The 11972-nt window shown below is 51.0% G+C and overlaps 1 protein-coding gene across 4 annotated transcripts; it reads right to left on the bottom strand.

Moving 5' to 3' along the window:
* Window positions 1–3108: 3108 nt before the first annotated feature.
* On the bottom strand, window positions 3109–11963 carry Znf7 (zinc finger protein 7). Of its 4 annotated transcripts, XM_027951738.3 has the most exons (6): window positions 11885–11963; window positions 10005–10048; window positions 9475–9601; window positions 8059–8175; window positions 5185–5349; window positions 3109–5063 (listed from the first exon to the last, which is right to left on the bottom strand). In XM_027951738.3, the coding sequence occupies exons 2-6, from the start codon at window positions 10005–10007 to the stop codon at window positions 3301–3303; spliced, it is 2175 nt and encodes a 724-aa protein (XP_027807539.3). In that variant the 5' UTR covers window positions 10008–10048; window positions 11885–11963; the 3' UTR covers window positions 3109–3300. The 4 variants fall into 4 exon arrangements, with proteins under 4 accessions (XP_027807539.3, XP_027807516.3, XP_027807521.3 ...); XM_027951715.3 differs by lacking the exon at window positions 11885–11963 and adding an exon at window positions 11599–11685 and having other exon boundaries at window positions 5185–5310; window positions 9475–10048; XM_027951720.3 differs by lacking the exons at window positions 5185–5349; window positions 11885–11963 and adding an exon at window positions 11599–11685 and having other exon boundaries at window positions 9475–10048.
* Between the last annotated feature and the right edge of the window lie 9 nt (window positions 11964–11972).

Here is an 11972-nt window from a genome sequence, read left to right as displayed (position 1 = left end):
CAGTGTTGTATGTTCTATATCTCGACAGATCTTTAATTTCACAGTTATCCTCAAAGTAGTCAGTAACCCTATTACTGATACCAGAGAGAGTAATTAATTCACCCAGGCCCTCACAGGAGGGAGGAAGGCCATCTGGCCTTTGCCACTGTTAGAGCCCATCTCAGTAAGGTTTGCTGAAAGAAATTTAAGGTACCCACTCTTGGCCTTAGCACCATCATCTTGGAAACCTCTGCATCATGAGAGCTAAGTGGAGGAAGAAGCAAATGCACAGGCCGAAAAGCAAAAGCAGAAAGATGAAGCAGAGGTCTAAGTAAAATAGCTTGTACACCATGGAGGCCAAAGGAGCAAAAATAAGGACTGCCAGAGGCCAGGATGTTTGTATGAGTTGTTGACTGCCTGATACTCCCCAGATTCTGTCTTGGTGGATGTAGAACCTACATTGCCATCCTGTCACCAAGACTACCACTGAGAGAAGACCCACCTTGCTCATAGCATCCCCCACTGGTTCTTTGCCTGGGAACTTGGGCATTCTGGACTAACTCGTTTCTCAATTGTGTAAAATAAATCATCCCTTCTGCTGTTTTAGCTGAAGAATTTAAAAAAAAAAAAAAGGAAGAAAGAAATTGAAGGTATGCAAAACCATTTCAAACAGCACTTTGAGGCCTGGCCCAGTCTCCATCCCCTACCTCAGGAGGTATCCATGGAAGGGACTCAGCTTCAAGGCCTCTGCCAGACAGCCAGGGTGTCACCATCAGGGGGCTCAAGGAAGTCCCTCCAAAGGCCAAGGAGACCCCTGCTTGGATCTTCCAGGCTCAAGAAAATGTATTAGGTTTTAGCAGAGGAAGAGCTTTTTAGGAAATGAAAGGTGAAGAGATACTTTCTCAGAGCAGAATGCGGTCTATCTAGAGCAGGACACACTTTTGGGCTCTTTGGCTCTTTTACAGGAAACCTGGTGAAGAGTAGCATGGAAAGTGTGTGGGAGGCAGAAGGAAGAGGCCCAGCAGTCTCCCATCTCATGTCGGTCTACACACACTGGTACTCAGCCTGGCCTGTTCTGGGCAGACAGCTTAGTTCTGAGCCCGGTGATCTGCACCTGAAGTGACAGTTGGTCCCTGCTTATGGAAGAAAACAAAGCCAGATGCTGAAGATAGTAGAAACAGGTTTACTCAGAGACCACTGCAACAGAGGAAAGAGAGGTCTGTGCAGAACTGGCCTCGACTAAGACCCTTGCAGAAAAGGCTAGGAGAGTAGGGAACAGAAAGGCCAAGCAGCCAGGAAGGTGGAAAACCGCAGAAGAGACAAAACAAAATCAATAAAGACAACAAACCGTCCGAGTTGCTTAACTGATGCTCATCGAGCCTTCAGCAGGGTGGCAGGCAGTAAGGCCCACCTTCTCATGGGACTGGAAGCAGTCTCCCTGTGTGTTCCATGTCAGAGTAACCCTAGGCCCTGGGAGGTAGAAAGCTGCACAAAGCAAGCTCACTGAGCCCTCATTGCCAATTCTTCTGAGTCCTGAGACGAAACACAGTCATATCAACATGTTCTGTGAGGCAGAGTCACCATCTAGACAGGCAGCTAGCGACACTAAGCTGGAGCCCAATAGCTGCCCTGGGCAGATGCAGTCAAGATTACACATGCTCCACTGATAGGCAGTCTATCTGGGTTACATCCCTCAGGGACAAGGACAGTCCCTGGGCAAAGCTCTGAAGCACATTGCTGTCAAGGAAGAGGTCACTAACCCTGGCCTAAGTGGGTAAGAGCCCACATGCCTCCAGAACATGCTTATAGTTGAGACTAATGCCATGGGCCAGAACGTATGCCAGTACTGCAGTGGGTCTCATGTACTTTGGGGAAGCCTGTGCGTTGTGGTCTCAGTTGCTCTGAGACAAATTCAAAACATGCCCAACCTGACAGATTCACCAGAGTGGTTGGTGGAGCAGCAGGTTCTTGTGAAGTCAGTTTCAGTCACTGTCACAATCATGAGCTGTGGACAGCCCAAGCCTTCCTATGGTGTCTTGTGTGATCCAGGAGTGACAGGCCAATGTGCTTTACCCAGACCACCTCTCAAGGTTGTGTTGGCAGGAAAAATCCTGAATTAAAACCCCAGCTCCTTGGGGCTGGGTCTACAGCTCAGCAGTAGAGCGCTCATCTCACACATTCAAAACACTGAGTTCAATCCTCAGCACCACATAAAGATAAATAAAGGTATTAAAAAACAAAAACAAAAACAAAACCCAGCTCCCACCAGAGCAGGCTCTTACCACTCACCATGAAGGTGGCTACTCCCCCTTTGTTTCTCAGCTGGCATGCCCACCATGTGTACCCACCACCCACCCACCCACCCAGGTGGCATTCAGAGAAGCTGAGAAGCCCTGGCCACTACTGTAACCCGCTTTCCATCTCCAGATCTATTGAGAAGCAGTGGGCTCTCCATGGCTTCCAGAAAGGGCACATTCTTTGGCTCTCTCAGTCCTTGCAGTTTTTGGTTCAGGCTGAGAAGTTTCAAGAAAATGTGCCACGCAGCACAAATGCATCTTGACCTCTCCAGGTGTGTCTCCTGCAAAGTGGGGCACTGGACCAAACAAGATGGTTCTCCAACCCAGGGCCCTGTGTCTACCCACTGTCACAAGTGCTTATCCTCTGCCAGGGACAAAAAGATGGGTTCCTTACATCAACAGTACACATTTTCAGGTAAGCAAAAAGCTCCAAGTTTCAGGGAGGCAGAAAGATCCTGGGTCACACAGCAAGCTCCTGGACAACAGGTGTGACTTTTGAGACCCTTGCTCCATGAATGCCAGCTGCAACCACACTGAGGGACAGACTCGGGACCCAGCCTACCTCTTAAGGGGATAGGGCTAGCCCTGGGTGGCTCTACCCAGGGATGACTTTTAAGAGAAGATGTCAGGCAAAGTAGTCAGAAGTGAATTCTAGGAATGCCACTTCTGGATGTCTTCTAACAGTGCAAACATGTCCTCATTGTTGAAGCCCCTTTGAGGTGACTTCCTTAACCTGCTATGTGGCAGGGCTCATATGGTCCCCCTCATGCCTGCTCCTCTAAGTGGGCCCTTGGCCCTGCCCTCTATAAACTCAAAACTACAGACACCACCCTGAGTGTGAGGGGTACAGGCTTTATTTAATGGGTAAATAAACATTTTGCATGAAGCAGGACATTCTTAACAGCAATTCTGAATCCATCCCAACACTCTACTTTCCTGCCAGTATAAACGACCTCATGTAACATAAGCAAGTTAAGGCTGCAGGTTTACTCACATCTACTCATTCCTACAGATGGAAGGTCTATCACATGTGTGTTTTCTGATGTTGTGTAAGCCTTGAGCTACGGTTAAAAGCTTTGCCACAGTCGTTGCACTTGTAAGGCTTCTCTCCGGTATGAATCCTCTGGTGTATGATCAGATGTGAGCGCCACCTGAATATCTTCTCACAGTCACCACACTGGTGCAGTTTCTTTATGGTGTTAACCTTTTTACGGCTCACAAAGGTGGAACCTTCCAGGGTGTTCCCATATTCATAGTACCATTGGGCTCTAGTGTGTATTCTCTGGTGTTCGATAAGATAAGAGCTCCGACTGAAGGCCTTTCCACATTCGCTACACTCGTAGGGCTTCACTCCTGCATGAATTATCTGGTGTTGGAAGAGGGTTGAGTTCTGACTGAAGGCTTTCCCACATTCAGTGCACTTGTAGGGCCTCTCCCCGGTGTGCACCCTCTGGTGGATGGTGAGCTGCGTGCTCATACTGAAGGCCTTCCCACACTGGAGGCACTCATAGGGCTTCTCTCCCTTGTGGATCCTCTGATGGTAGATGAGGCTGGAGCTCTGGCTGAATGCTTTCCCACAGTCGTGGCACACATAGGGCTTCTCTCCAGTGTGGATCCGCTGATGCTGGATGAGGTGTGAGCCCTGAACAAAGCCTTTCCCACACTCGTCACATTTGAATGGCTTTTCTCCAGTGTGAGTTCTCTGGTGGCGAATGAGTCGTGAGCTACACCCGAAGGCTTTTGTGCACTTATTGCATTTATAAGGCTTCTCTCCAGTGTGAATCAGCTGGTGCTGGCTCAGGCGAGAGATCCACCGGAAAGCCTTCCCGCACTCGTTGCACTTAAAGGGCTTTTCCACAGTGTGATTTGTCTGATGCACAACAAGGCTTGGGCTCTCTGAGGCTCTGAGCATCTGAGATCTCTCCCCGGCGTGCATCCTCTGGTGCTGAGCAAGAGTTGAGCTCTGGCTGAAGGCCTTGCCACACTCCTTGCACAGGTAGGGTCTCTCTCCGGTGTGAGTTCTCTGGTGTCTGACTAGTTGAGACTGCTGGCTGAAAGCCTTCCCACACTCCCGGCAGCCATAGGGCCTCTCTCCTGTGTGGATCCTCTGATGATGGATGAGGCTGGAGCTCTGACCAAACGCTTTCCCACATTCCTCACACCTGTATGGTTTCTCTCCAGTATGAATTCTCTGATGCTGAATAAGTTTTGAGCTCAGGCGGAAGGCTTTTCCACATTCCACACACTTGAATGGTTTCTCCCCAGTGTGGATTCTCTGGTGTTGATTAAGCTGTGAACACAGCCTGAAGACTTTTCCACACTCCTCACACTCATATGGCTTCTCGCCACAGCAGTTACTTGAAAGTTTCCCCTGAAAGCAGCCAGACAATTGTTTTTGGCATTCTTGACAGCAGTTAGGCTTCTCTTGTACACTAATTTCCTGGTATGGAACCAGATCTGGAGTGTGTCCAAAGTCTCTGCCGCAGACCTGGCATTGCTGTGACATCCCTTGAGCACCAGCTCTCTGACCTTTACCAGGCTGACAGCTGAGGCCACTGGCCCCCAGCTCCTTGGATTCCTGTGTAGTGTCCTTGGTGAAGGTTTTGGGAGCCAGGGTCCCCTGAATCAAACACTGTTTCTGGAGAAGGGAGCCCCTTTCTCTCAGCACAGGGCTGCTTGGAAGTCTCTCTGACCAGACCTCAGAATTGGAAGTGTCTGCAGAGCCAGGACCCTGAGGCTTCAGAAGGTCCATGTCCCCCTGCTCATGTGCAAGCCTAACAGTAGAATCTGAAATAAACAGGAAATGAAAATACTCTATATGTACTGAGCTCACAGAAAGGACAAAGACTGAAGTGGTGGGGAAGGCCAGCCCTTCCTAGGATGGGCTGCATGGAGCACTGCTACACACCCCAAGGGGAGATGTATGCGAGAAGATGTACTTGGAGAGGCCTCATACTTGGCTTCATTGATGCTTTTTGGTCCACAGTGGTGAAGTGCTCCTCTCTGCTAGGCAGAATGCTGGGAGTTGCATGACCTAAGAGGAGTTTGTGAGAAGAGGTACATCCCAGGGGCACTGTGAAGAATGCAAAACGGGACTGGACAAAGCCAACCTGAAGGTGGAAAGTTTGCCAACAAGGATTCTCAGACGGAGTCGGAGGCCCCCAGCATCCCTGCTGGTAAATGGGAAGGTAGAAAAGGGTCTGACCTATGAATAAGGGAATGGGCAGGAATGGGAGACTGAGGCTCTAGAGCTGCAGGGGGGTTACCCAGGGAGCTCAGAAGAGGGGCAGAGTGCCTGGGCTGCCCATGGCTACTCTCTGCTCCCTCCAGCTGCCACTTATTTGCACCTGACACTCCTTGCTAGGCTGGAAGCTGAGTGGTCACACCCAGCAGACCACACTGACTTCCCTTTCCCTGTGACAGGTTTCTGGAGGGTCCAACCCATCAGTCGCCCAGGAAGCCTTCCTGACATCTGCTTTCCTCCTGGACTTTCCTTCAGACTCCTGTCCTACTCCAAAATCCCAGAGAGCACCTCTGTTGAAACCACACTTCTCCGTGATCATAATCACACAGTCACAGTCACAGTTACAATCAGCCTGGTTCCACCCACGACAAATTCACAACCCAGTCAGGGCTTCAGCCTCACAGCTCTGTTCACTCCTAACCATTAGTGGCTGGGTTTCCAACTTCCAGTGATTTCCATGTCTTCCAGAAAGGGGTCCCACCTACCTAACTCTTCTGCATGATGGGAACAGATCCCAGTGGTTCCTAATTGGTCTTCCACAACCCAGTGAGGTTGGCAGAAGCCTCACTCATGGGAGGCAGACTGGCTCAGAGCTGAGCAGCTTACACAAGGCCATGATGATGAGGACAGCATTTGGAGCCTTGAGGAAGCCTTCTCCCACCCCAGCCTCACAGAAAAGCTGCTCCCTGGGCAGGGCTTGCTCATCCCTCCTCCAAAGCCTTCCTCTGCCTGGAGGTGAGAAAGCAGGACACTAAGACTCCCAGCAAGTACTGCTCCTGCTCTTCCCCCTGCCAGAAACTCAAGAGGACCAAAGGAGAGTGAGATGCATCCCTGGTAGGGTTAAGGCCTGGTGGAAATGCCCAGGTCTTGGGCTACCCAGAACCAAGCAGCTCACAGTCACTTGCAACCACCAACCAAAGGACCAGGACATCATAGACAACCTGGCTATGCTCATATTTTCCACGCTCTGGGTCCCTGTGTATACATCCAAAAGAGGCTTGGTGTACATTTCCCAGTTCTGCCCTGACCCTGCACAACACCAGGCCATGGTCCCACCTTGTCCTGCTGCCCAGCCTCCTGGCCTCCTCTCTCGGCAGCCTCTGACCTCCTTGCTGGCCCATTTCTCTCTGACTCTATTTAACACTGACAGCTCCTGCATAGTACCCCTGTAACTGAAGCTCAAGGTCCTCTCCCCTTCCCTGGAACATGAAGGTCCTTCTCCAGCAAACTCTGGGCAATCCCTGGGAAAAGGCAAGCACTATGAAAAAGCAAAGCCTCTTTGGAAGAGGGAACACATGTCCTCCCAGAGCAAAGGCACAGCAGTGCCTGACTTATGACTCTCGTCACTATCTGGGAACAAGGAGCTAGGAGTCACACATCGGGGGGCTCTGGTGGTAGGCAAGGGCATGGGGAGGGACTGCTGCAGATCCGCCCTCTGTTCCCTCTAGTCCCCTTCAATATCTGATGCCAGCTGTGACCAGTCGGGGACAAAGAACTTGCCTGAGCATTTCCTTTACTCCATGCCTCTGGTTGTGTGCTCCTGTATACCGTACTCTAGGGCCCACGATCTTGTCCTGAGACCACTATGGGTTACCCTGTGTTTGCTTCATCCCCTTATGGGTACAACTTGCTGCACATAAACCTATCAAGCTGTCGTACTCTGCCCACTGCAGCTGGCTTTTCTGCCACATTGTGCTCTCCACAACCTTCCTCCACCATGCAGGCACCTTACTCGGAGGCTTGGTTTTAACTGGCCACCCTCCAGCTTTGTCTCCTCCCTGGGGAGGATCAGAAGGAACCTTTGCAGGAGGGGCAGAGGGGAACATGGAAATAGGTTGCTGCACCCATAGTAATTTAACATGAGGATGTCAGGCGGCCCCTAATCCAATAAGAATGGTGTTCTTATAAGGAACTGGCTACATAGGACAAACAATAAGAAGGCTGCCAAGTGAAGGAGGCAGGGTCTGGAATGGCACATCTACAAGCCAAGGAACACCAACAACTGCATGAAGTCCCCAATCCTGGAAAAGGTAACAAGGGCCAAGCCCTGCAGTCTTCTGGGCTCCACAGTGAGACATTTGTTGTTGATTTGTGTTACTTTGCTGCAGCAGCTGCAGGAGGCCAGTGCACCAGGGTCTGATCTGAGGGCTTGGTTCCCCAGGCCCCAAGAAGTTCCAGAGACAGCAGCAGGGGCAATTTGTTTGAGTAGAGGAAGTGGAAAGCAAAGTTTAATGCTTCCTCAGATCCACAGATTTGTGCCTTTCTCGATAGGTATATTAGTAAAATTAGAAACTGAACAAAATGTGTACAATTTCAAAAAACAAACTTTTTACTGAATGCACAGGTGTTTTGTGTTCTTGCCATTACAGGGAAGTCCCAGACCTGTTGTGCTTCCTTCCACCCCTGTCCTTGCCTATGCCACCCCCAGCAGCCCAGTCAAGCCCTTGGGATTCACCCCAACCTCCCACTTCTCTAGTTCCCACTTTTGGGAAGGCTACTCCTTCCCAAAGGCTCTCTGCTACAGGACCTATACCTCACCTGTCTGGGAGGTCCATGGTGCTTCTGTCCCCTCAACTCCCTGCAGGTCGATAACCCATGGCTCTTGTCCCTGTTCCAACCGAGAGATCAGCTCAGGTTTGAAGACCAGGAATCCTGCTGTGTGTGGTCAGAGAAGGAGATGCTAGGAGCATGGCTAGTGCTTGACATCCCCCCAAAATAAAAAGGGCGAGTTGCCCTCCAGATATTAGCACATACTAGCCAGAAGCGATGATGCACCTTCAGCCCCAGTCACTTGGGAGGCTGAAGTGTTCCAAAAACCAAAGCAACGAAACAGAAACAAACCAAGCAGGAAGCTGGCCCACAGACTCTCAGAAAAGAATAGCGCAGAAATACACTACTTCATATTTTAAGACCATCAACAGGAAAAGGAGGTTGTCAGCAAATCATGTTGGGGAAATGTTTCAATGCTCAGACAAAAATAAAACAGGATTTTTCCTTAACTCCAACACAATGGTGAAGCCTTGATATTAATAAGGAAGATAAGCTGTAAAATTCACAGGAGAAAATGTAGGCCATTTCAAAAAGCTTGAAGTAGGGAATAACTAATAAAACCTCAAAGGCATAAGCTATAAGACAAAACCCAAAGTACATTATGTGAAAATGTGACAAGGCTGGGAATGCAGCTCAGTGGCAGAATGCTCACCTAGCAGGCATGAAGCCCTGGCAGGCTCAATCCCCAGTACTGAAAAAAACAAAAAACAAAAAACTAACCAGCGTTACCAAACATGAGAGAAGGGTAAAGGTACAATGTGAACCGGTGTGGTGTTCACCCTTGATATACTGTAAGATAGACTTTGTATAAAATGCTTTCACACCTCTAAGCCTCAGGGACATCTTAGAATTGAAATCAGAAGTCTTCCAGCAACTGGTAATAGATGTGACATGCCACTGCTGCCCACACAAGCTGCATTATCTGCTCTGTACACTGTCTTCAAAAAATTTATTCTGGCCAGTCATAGTGGCACATGGCTGCAATCCCATCGACTCAGGAGGCTGAGGCAGACAGATCACAAGTTTGAGGCCAACCTCAGAAACTTAGGTGAAGCCCTCAGCAACTTAGTGAGATTCTGTCTCAAAAAATAAAAAGGGCTGGGGATATAGCTCAGCTGTAAAGTGCCATGCATTCAATCTCCAGTACCAAAAAAGAAAAACAAACATTAATTTAGTAACTTAAGAAAAAAGAGGCTTTATTAACTCTCAGAATTTCACCTACCCAGTGAGGGCCGAGTCACCTGATATGTGCAAAGTCTGGAACCAGCCTAGCACAGGTTTGAGGCCCCTATTTGGCCCAAGACAGTCTGAGCACTCAGCCTCCCCCACATCTGATGCAGGCCTGGCTGGCTGTGTGGGTGCTGACTGACTGTGCAAGGGAGGGGGACCAAGGTGCCACCTCACCTAGTCCGGCCACGCTGCTGTGGTTCTCCAGCATCACCTCCCTGTAGAGGGCCTTCTGGCCAGAGTCCAAACACTGCCACTCCTCCCGGGAGAAGTGCACAGCCACGTCACCAAATGTCACCGCCTCCTGAAAGGACAAATACCAGCACCCCAGGGATCCCTGGGTGCCAGCCCCATTCTTGCACGGCATCACAGCATATCTCAGGCAGGTGTACCAAGGGGTTGGGCAAGAGTTGCCCAGCTCCTTCCTCCAAAATCCGAGGAAAGGGAAGTTTAAGAGGAGAGGAGGGACCTGGCTCTTGGTAACCATATGACCCTCCCTCTCACAAGCCTCAGATAGGCCGATCTGGCAGAGGTTTGCTCACTGCCTTTGGGGTGCCAAGGGGGGTGCCTGAGCCTGGCAAGAGCCAGTGAGGGCTGAGGGTGGGTCTGGGTCTGCGTCCAGGCCCAGGGAGCAGGGTAGATGCCCAAAGTAGGAGGTGGAGGCTTCCCAGAGCAAGTGTGGGAATGGAGGCAGCCAAGCTTCCTACCATGAGGCTTGATGGATGGTGTCCACTGGTCTTGGCTGGGACACCTGCAGGGAATTATGAAAGGGTTAGAGGTCAGGGTGGTAGAAGCTCCCTAACACCTAAGAAAATCAAGGCGGTACTGTATTTCCTGCACAGCAGGCACATGAGTTGGGTCGAAGCAACCCTGATGCTTAAGTATGTGGCCCCTGAAGCCTTATGCATCTTTCAATGTGTTTGTGTATGATGTCAATCAGTCCACACAGGAGTGGCTGGCATGTACCACACACTCAAATAGGCAAAGGGGAGGCAGTGGTGAATGCACAATAATCCTACCTTCATGGACCAGGCTAGTGGAGGAAAGAACAAAATAACCAAAAAATCATAATCATGGTAGTGCTGATATGGGGAACTATGAAAACCTTTAACTGGAAAACTGATTTAGGCTGAGTGCAGTGGCACATGCCTATAATCCCAGTGACTCAGGAAGCTAAGACAGCAGGATTGAAAGTCTGAGGCCAGCCTCAGCAACTTAACAACGTCCTTAGCAATTTGGTGAGACCCTGATTCAAAATGAAAAATAAAAAGGACTGTGGAAGTGGCACAGTAGTAAAGTGCTCCTGGGTTAAATCCCCAGTACCAAAATAAAACAAAACAAAACAAATCATTTAGTCTAAAGGGTCACTTCTTCAGGGATCTAGGCCAAGGTGACTGTGGTGGGGAGAACACTCCCGGCAGTATGAACATCATGTGCAAAGGGCCTGAGGCAATTAAGAATAAGATTGAAGGAGCCAGTGAGGGTAGATCACAGGCAGCAGGCATGCAGCAACTGCAGGTTGAAATAGATACAAGACAGGATGATGTACTGCAGGGAAGATAGGATCAAATGCAGGAAGCATGCTCCAAGTACATAAACTCCATCCAGGGATCAGCTACGGCTAGCATCTGTCACCAGGATGGCACCAGCCCGAGAAGTTACTGATGTAGCTAACACCTCACTAAAACAGCGACCTCTGGACCTTCCTCAGGAAGTTCCGTGAGAGGTCAGAATGGGAAGTGCTTCTTAGAGGAGCTTTTGGCCAAGAAAGTGGCCCCAGGCCAATGGGACAGGGAGCACGACCCCGGCAGTAGTGACCACTGGAGGGCGATGCTCCTTTGGAGCCTGGACATTTAGGGTGCTGTTGCCAGGGCTGGAAGAGTAAGAGAAAGGAAGGCCCTGAATGGGGGTCCGGACTCGAAGACAGTCTAATCCACCCAACATCAGTGGCACCAATGTTGATGCCACTGTCACCGATTCGAAGCCCTGCAGGAGCAGAAAGTGAGAGGAAAAGACGGGACCCTAGAAGAAGTGATTATGCAGGAAAACCAGGGAGAACTCCGGAGCAGCCCAGGGCGGGAGGGAAAGCGCAGTTAGGGCTCGCCTTACTCAGGCAGGACGCCGGAGTCCGCGAGCAACCTGGGGGTAGCTGCGGGGTTCACACGCTCCACTGCCGCCTCTCGCCGACGGAGTCCAGGGCGGCCGCTGCCCGACCATGTCCTCCGCCCAGCGTTCACCGCCTCTGTAAGCAGCCCAGGCTTCCCTAAGTAGAGGCCAACCCAGCGCGCCGCACCGACTCACCCTACCGGAGGCCAGCCCAAGGCCCGTAAACGCGCGACGCCGCCAGAAACGGGCCTCACTCACGCACCCCGCCCACTTCCGGCCGTTCTGGTCCGCTCGGAGGTTCGGCCGTCTCGGTGGTTCCCAGCCCCGCCTCCCGGGTTTGGGAGGAAGGGGCGGAGCCGGAGCCCGAAGGAGAGGCAAATTGTAGCGCGGTTTAGAGTAGGCCCAAGAGCTGGGCCAGGAGCTCGAGGAATAGGCTAGGGTCTGTGGCGGGCGGGACAGGGGCCACGGGGGTGTCGCTTACCGGGAGGGCGGGACAGGAACCTGTCTGGACTGGACCGTGGGGACGGCGGGGCCAGGAGCCTGAGAGACGCCTGGGTAAGAGGAGGGCG

Source organism: Marmota flaviventris, chromosome 15, assembly GCF_047511675.1.
Source record: "Marmota flaviventris isolate mMarFla1 chromosome 15, mMarFla1.hap1, whole genome shotgun sequence".
Lineage (NCBI taxonomy): Eukaryota > Metazoa > Chordata > Mammalia > Rodentia > Sciuridae > Marmota > Marmota flaviventris.
This window is presented reverse-complemented; position numbering and strand designations above follow the sequence as displayed.

Coding starts and splice junctions, on each gene's coding strand:
- Znf7 (XM_027951715.3), bottom strand. CDS start 9,784: ATGGTTACCAAGAGCCAGGTCCCTCCTCTCCTCTTAAACTTCCCTTTC. Junction 8,176..9,474: donor CAGCAGCGTGGCCGGACTAG/GTGAGGTGGCAC, acceptor GACCACACACAG/CAGGATTCCTGGTCTTCAAA. Junction 5,311..8,058: donor ACCATGGACCTCCCAGACAG/GTGAGGTATAGG, acceptor AACTCCTCTTAG/GTCATGCAACTCCCAGCATT.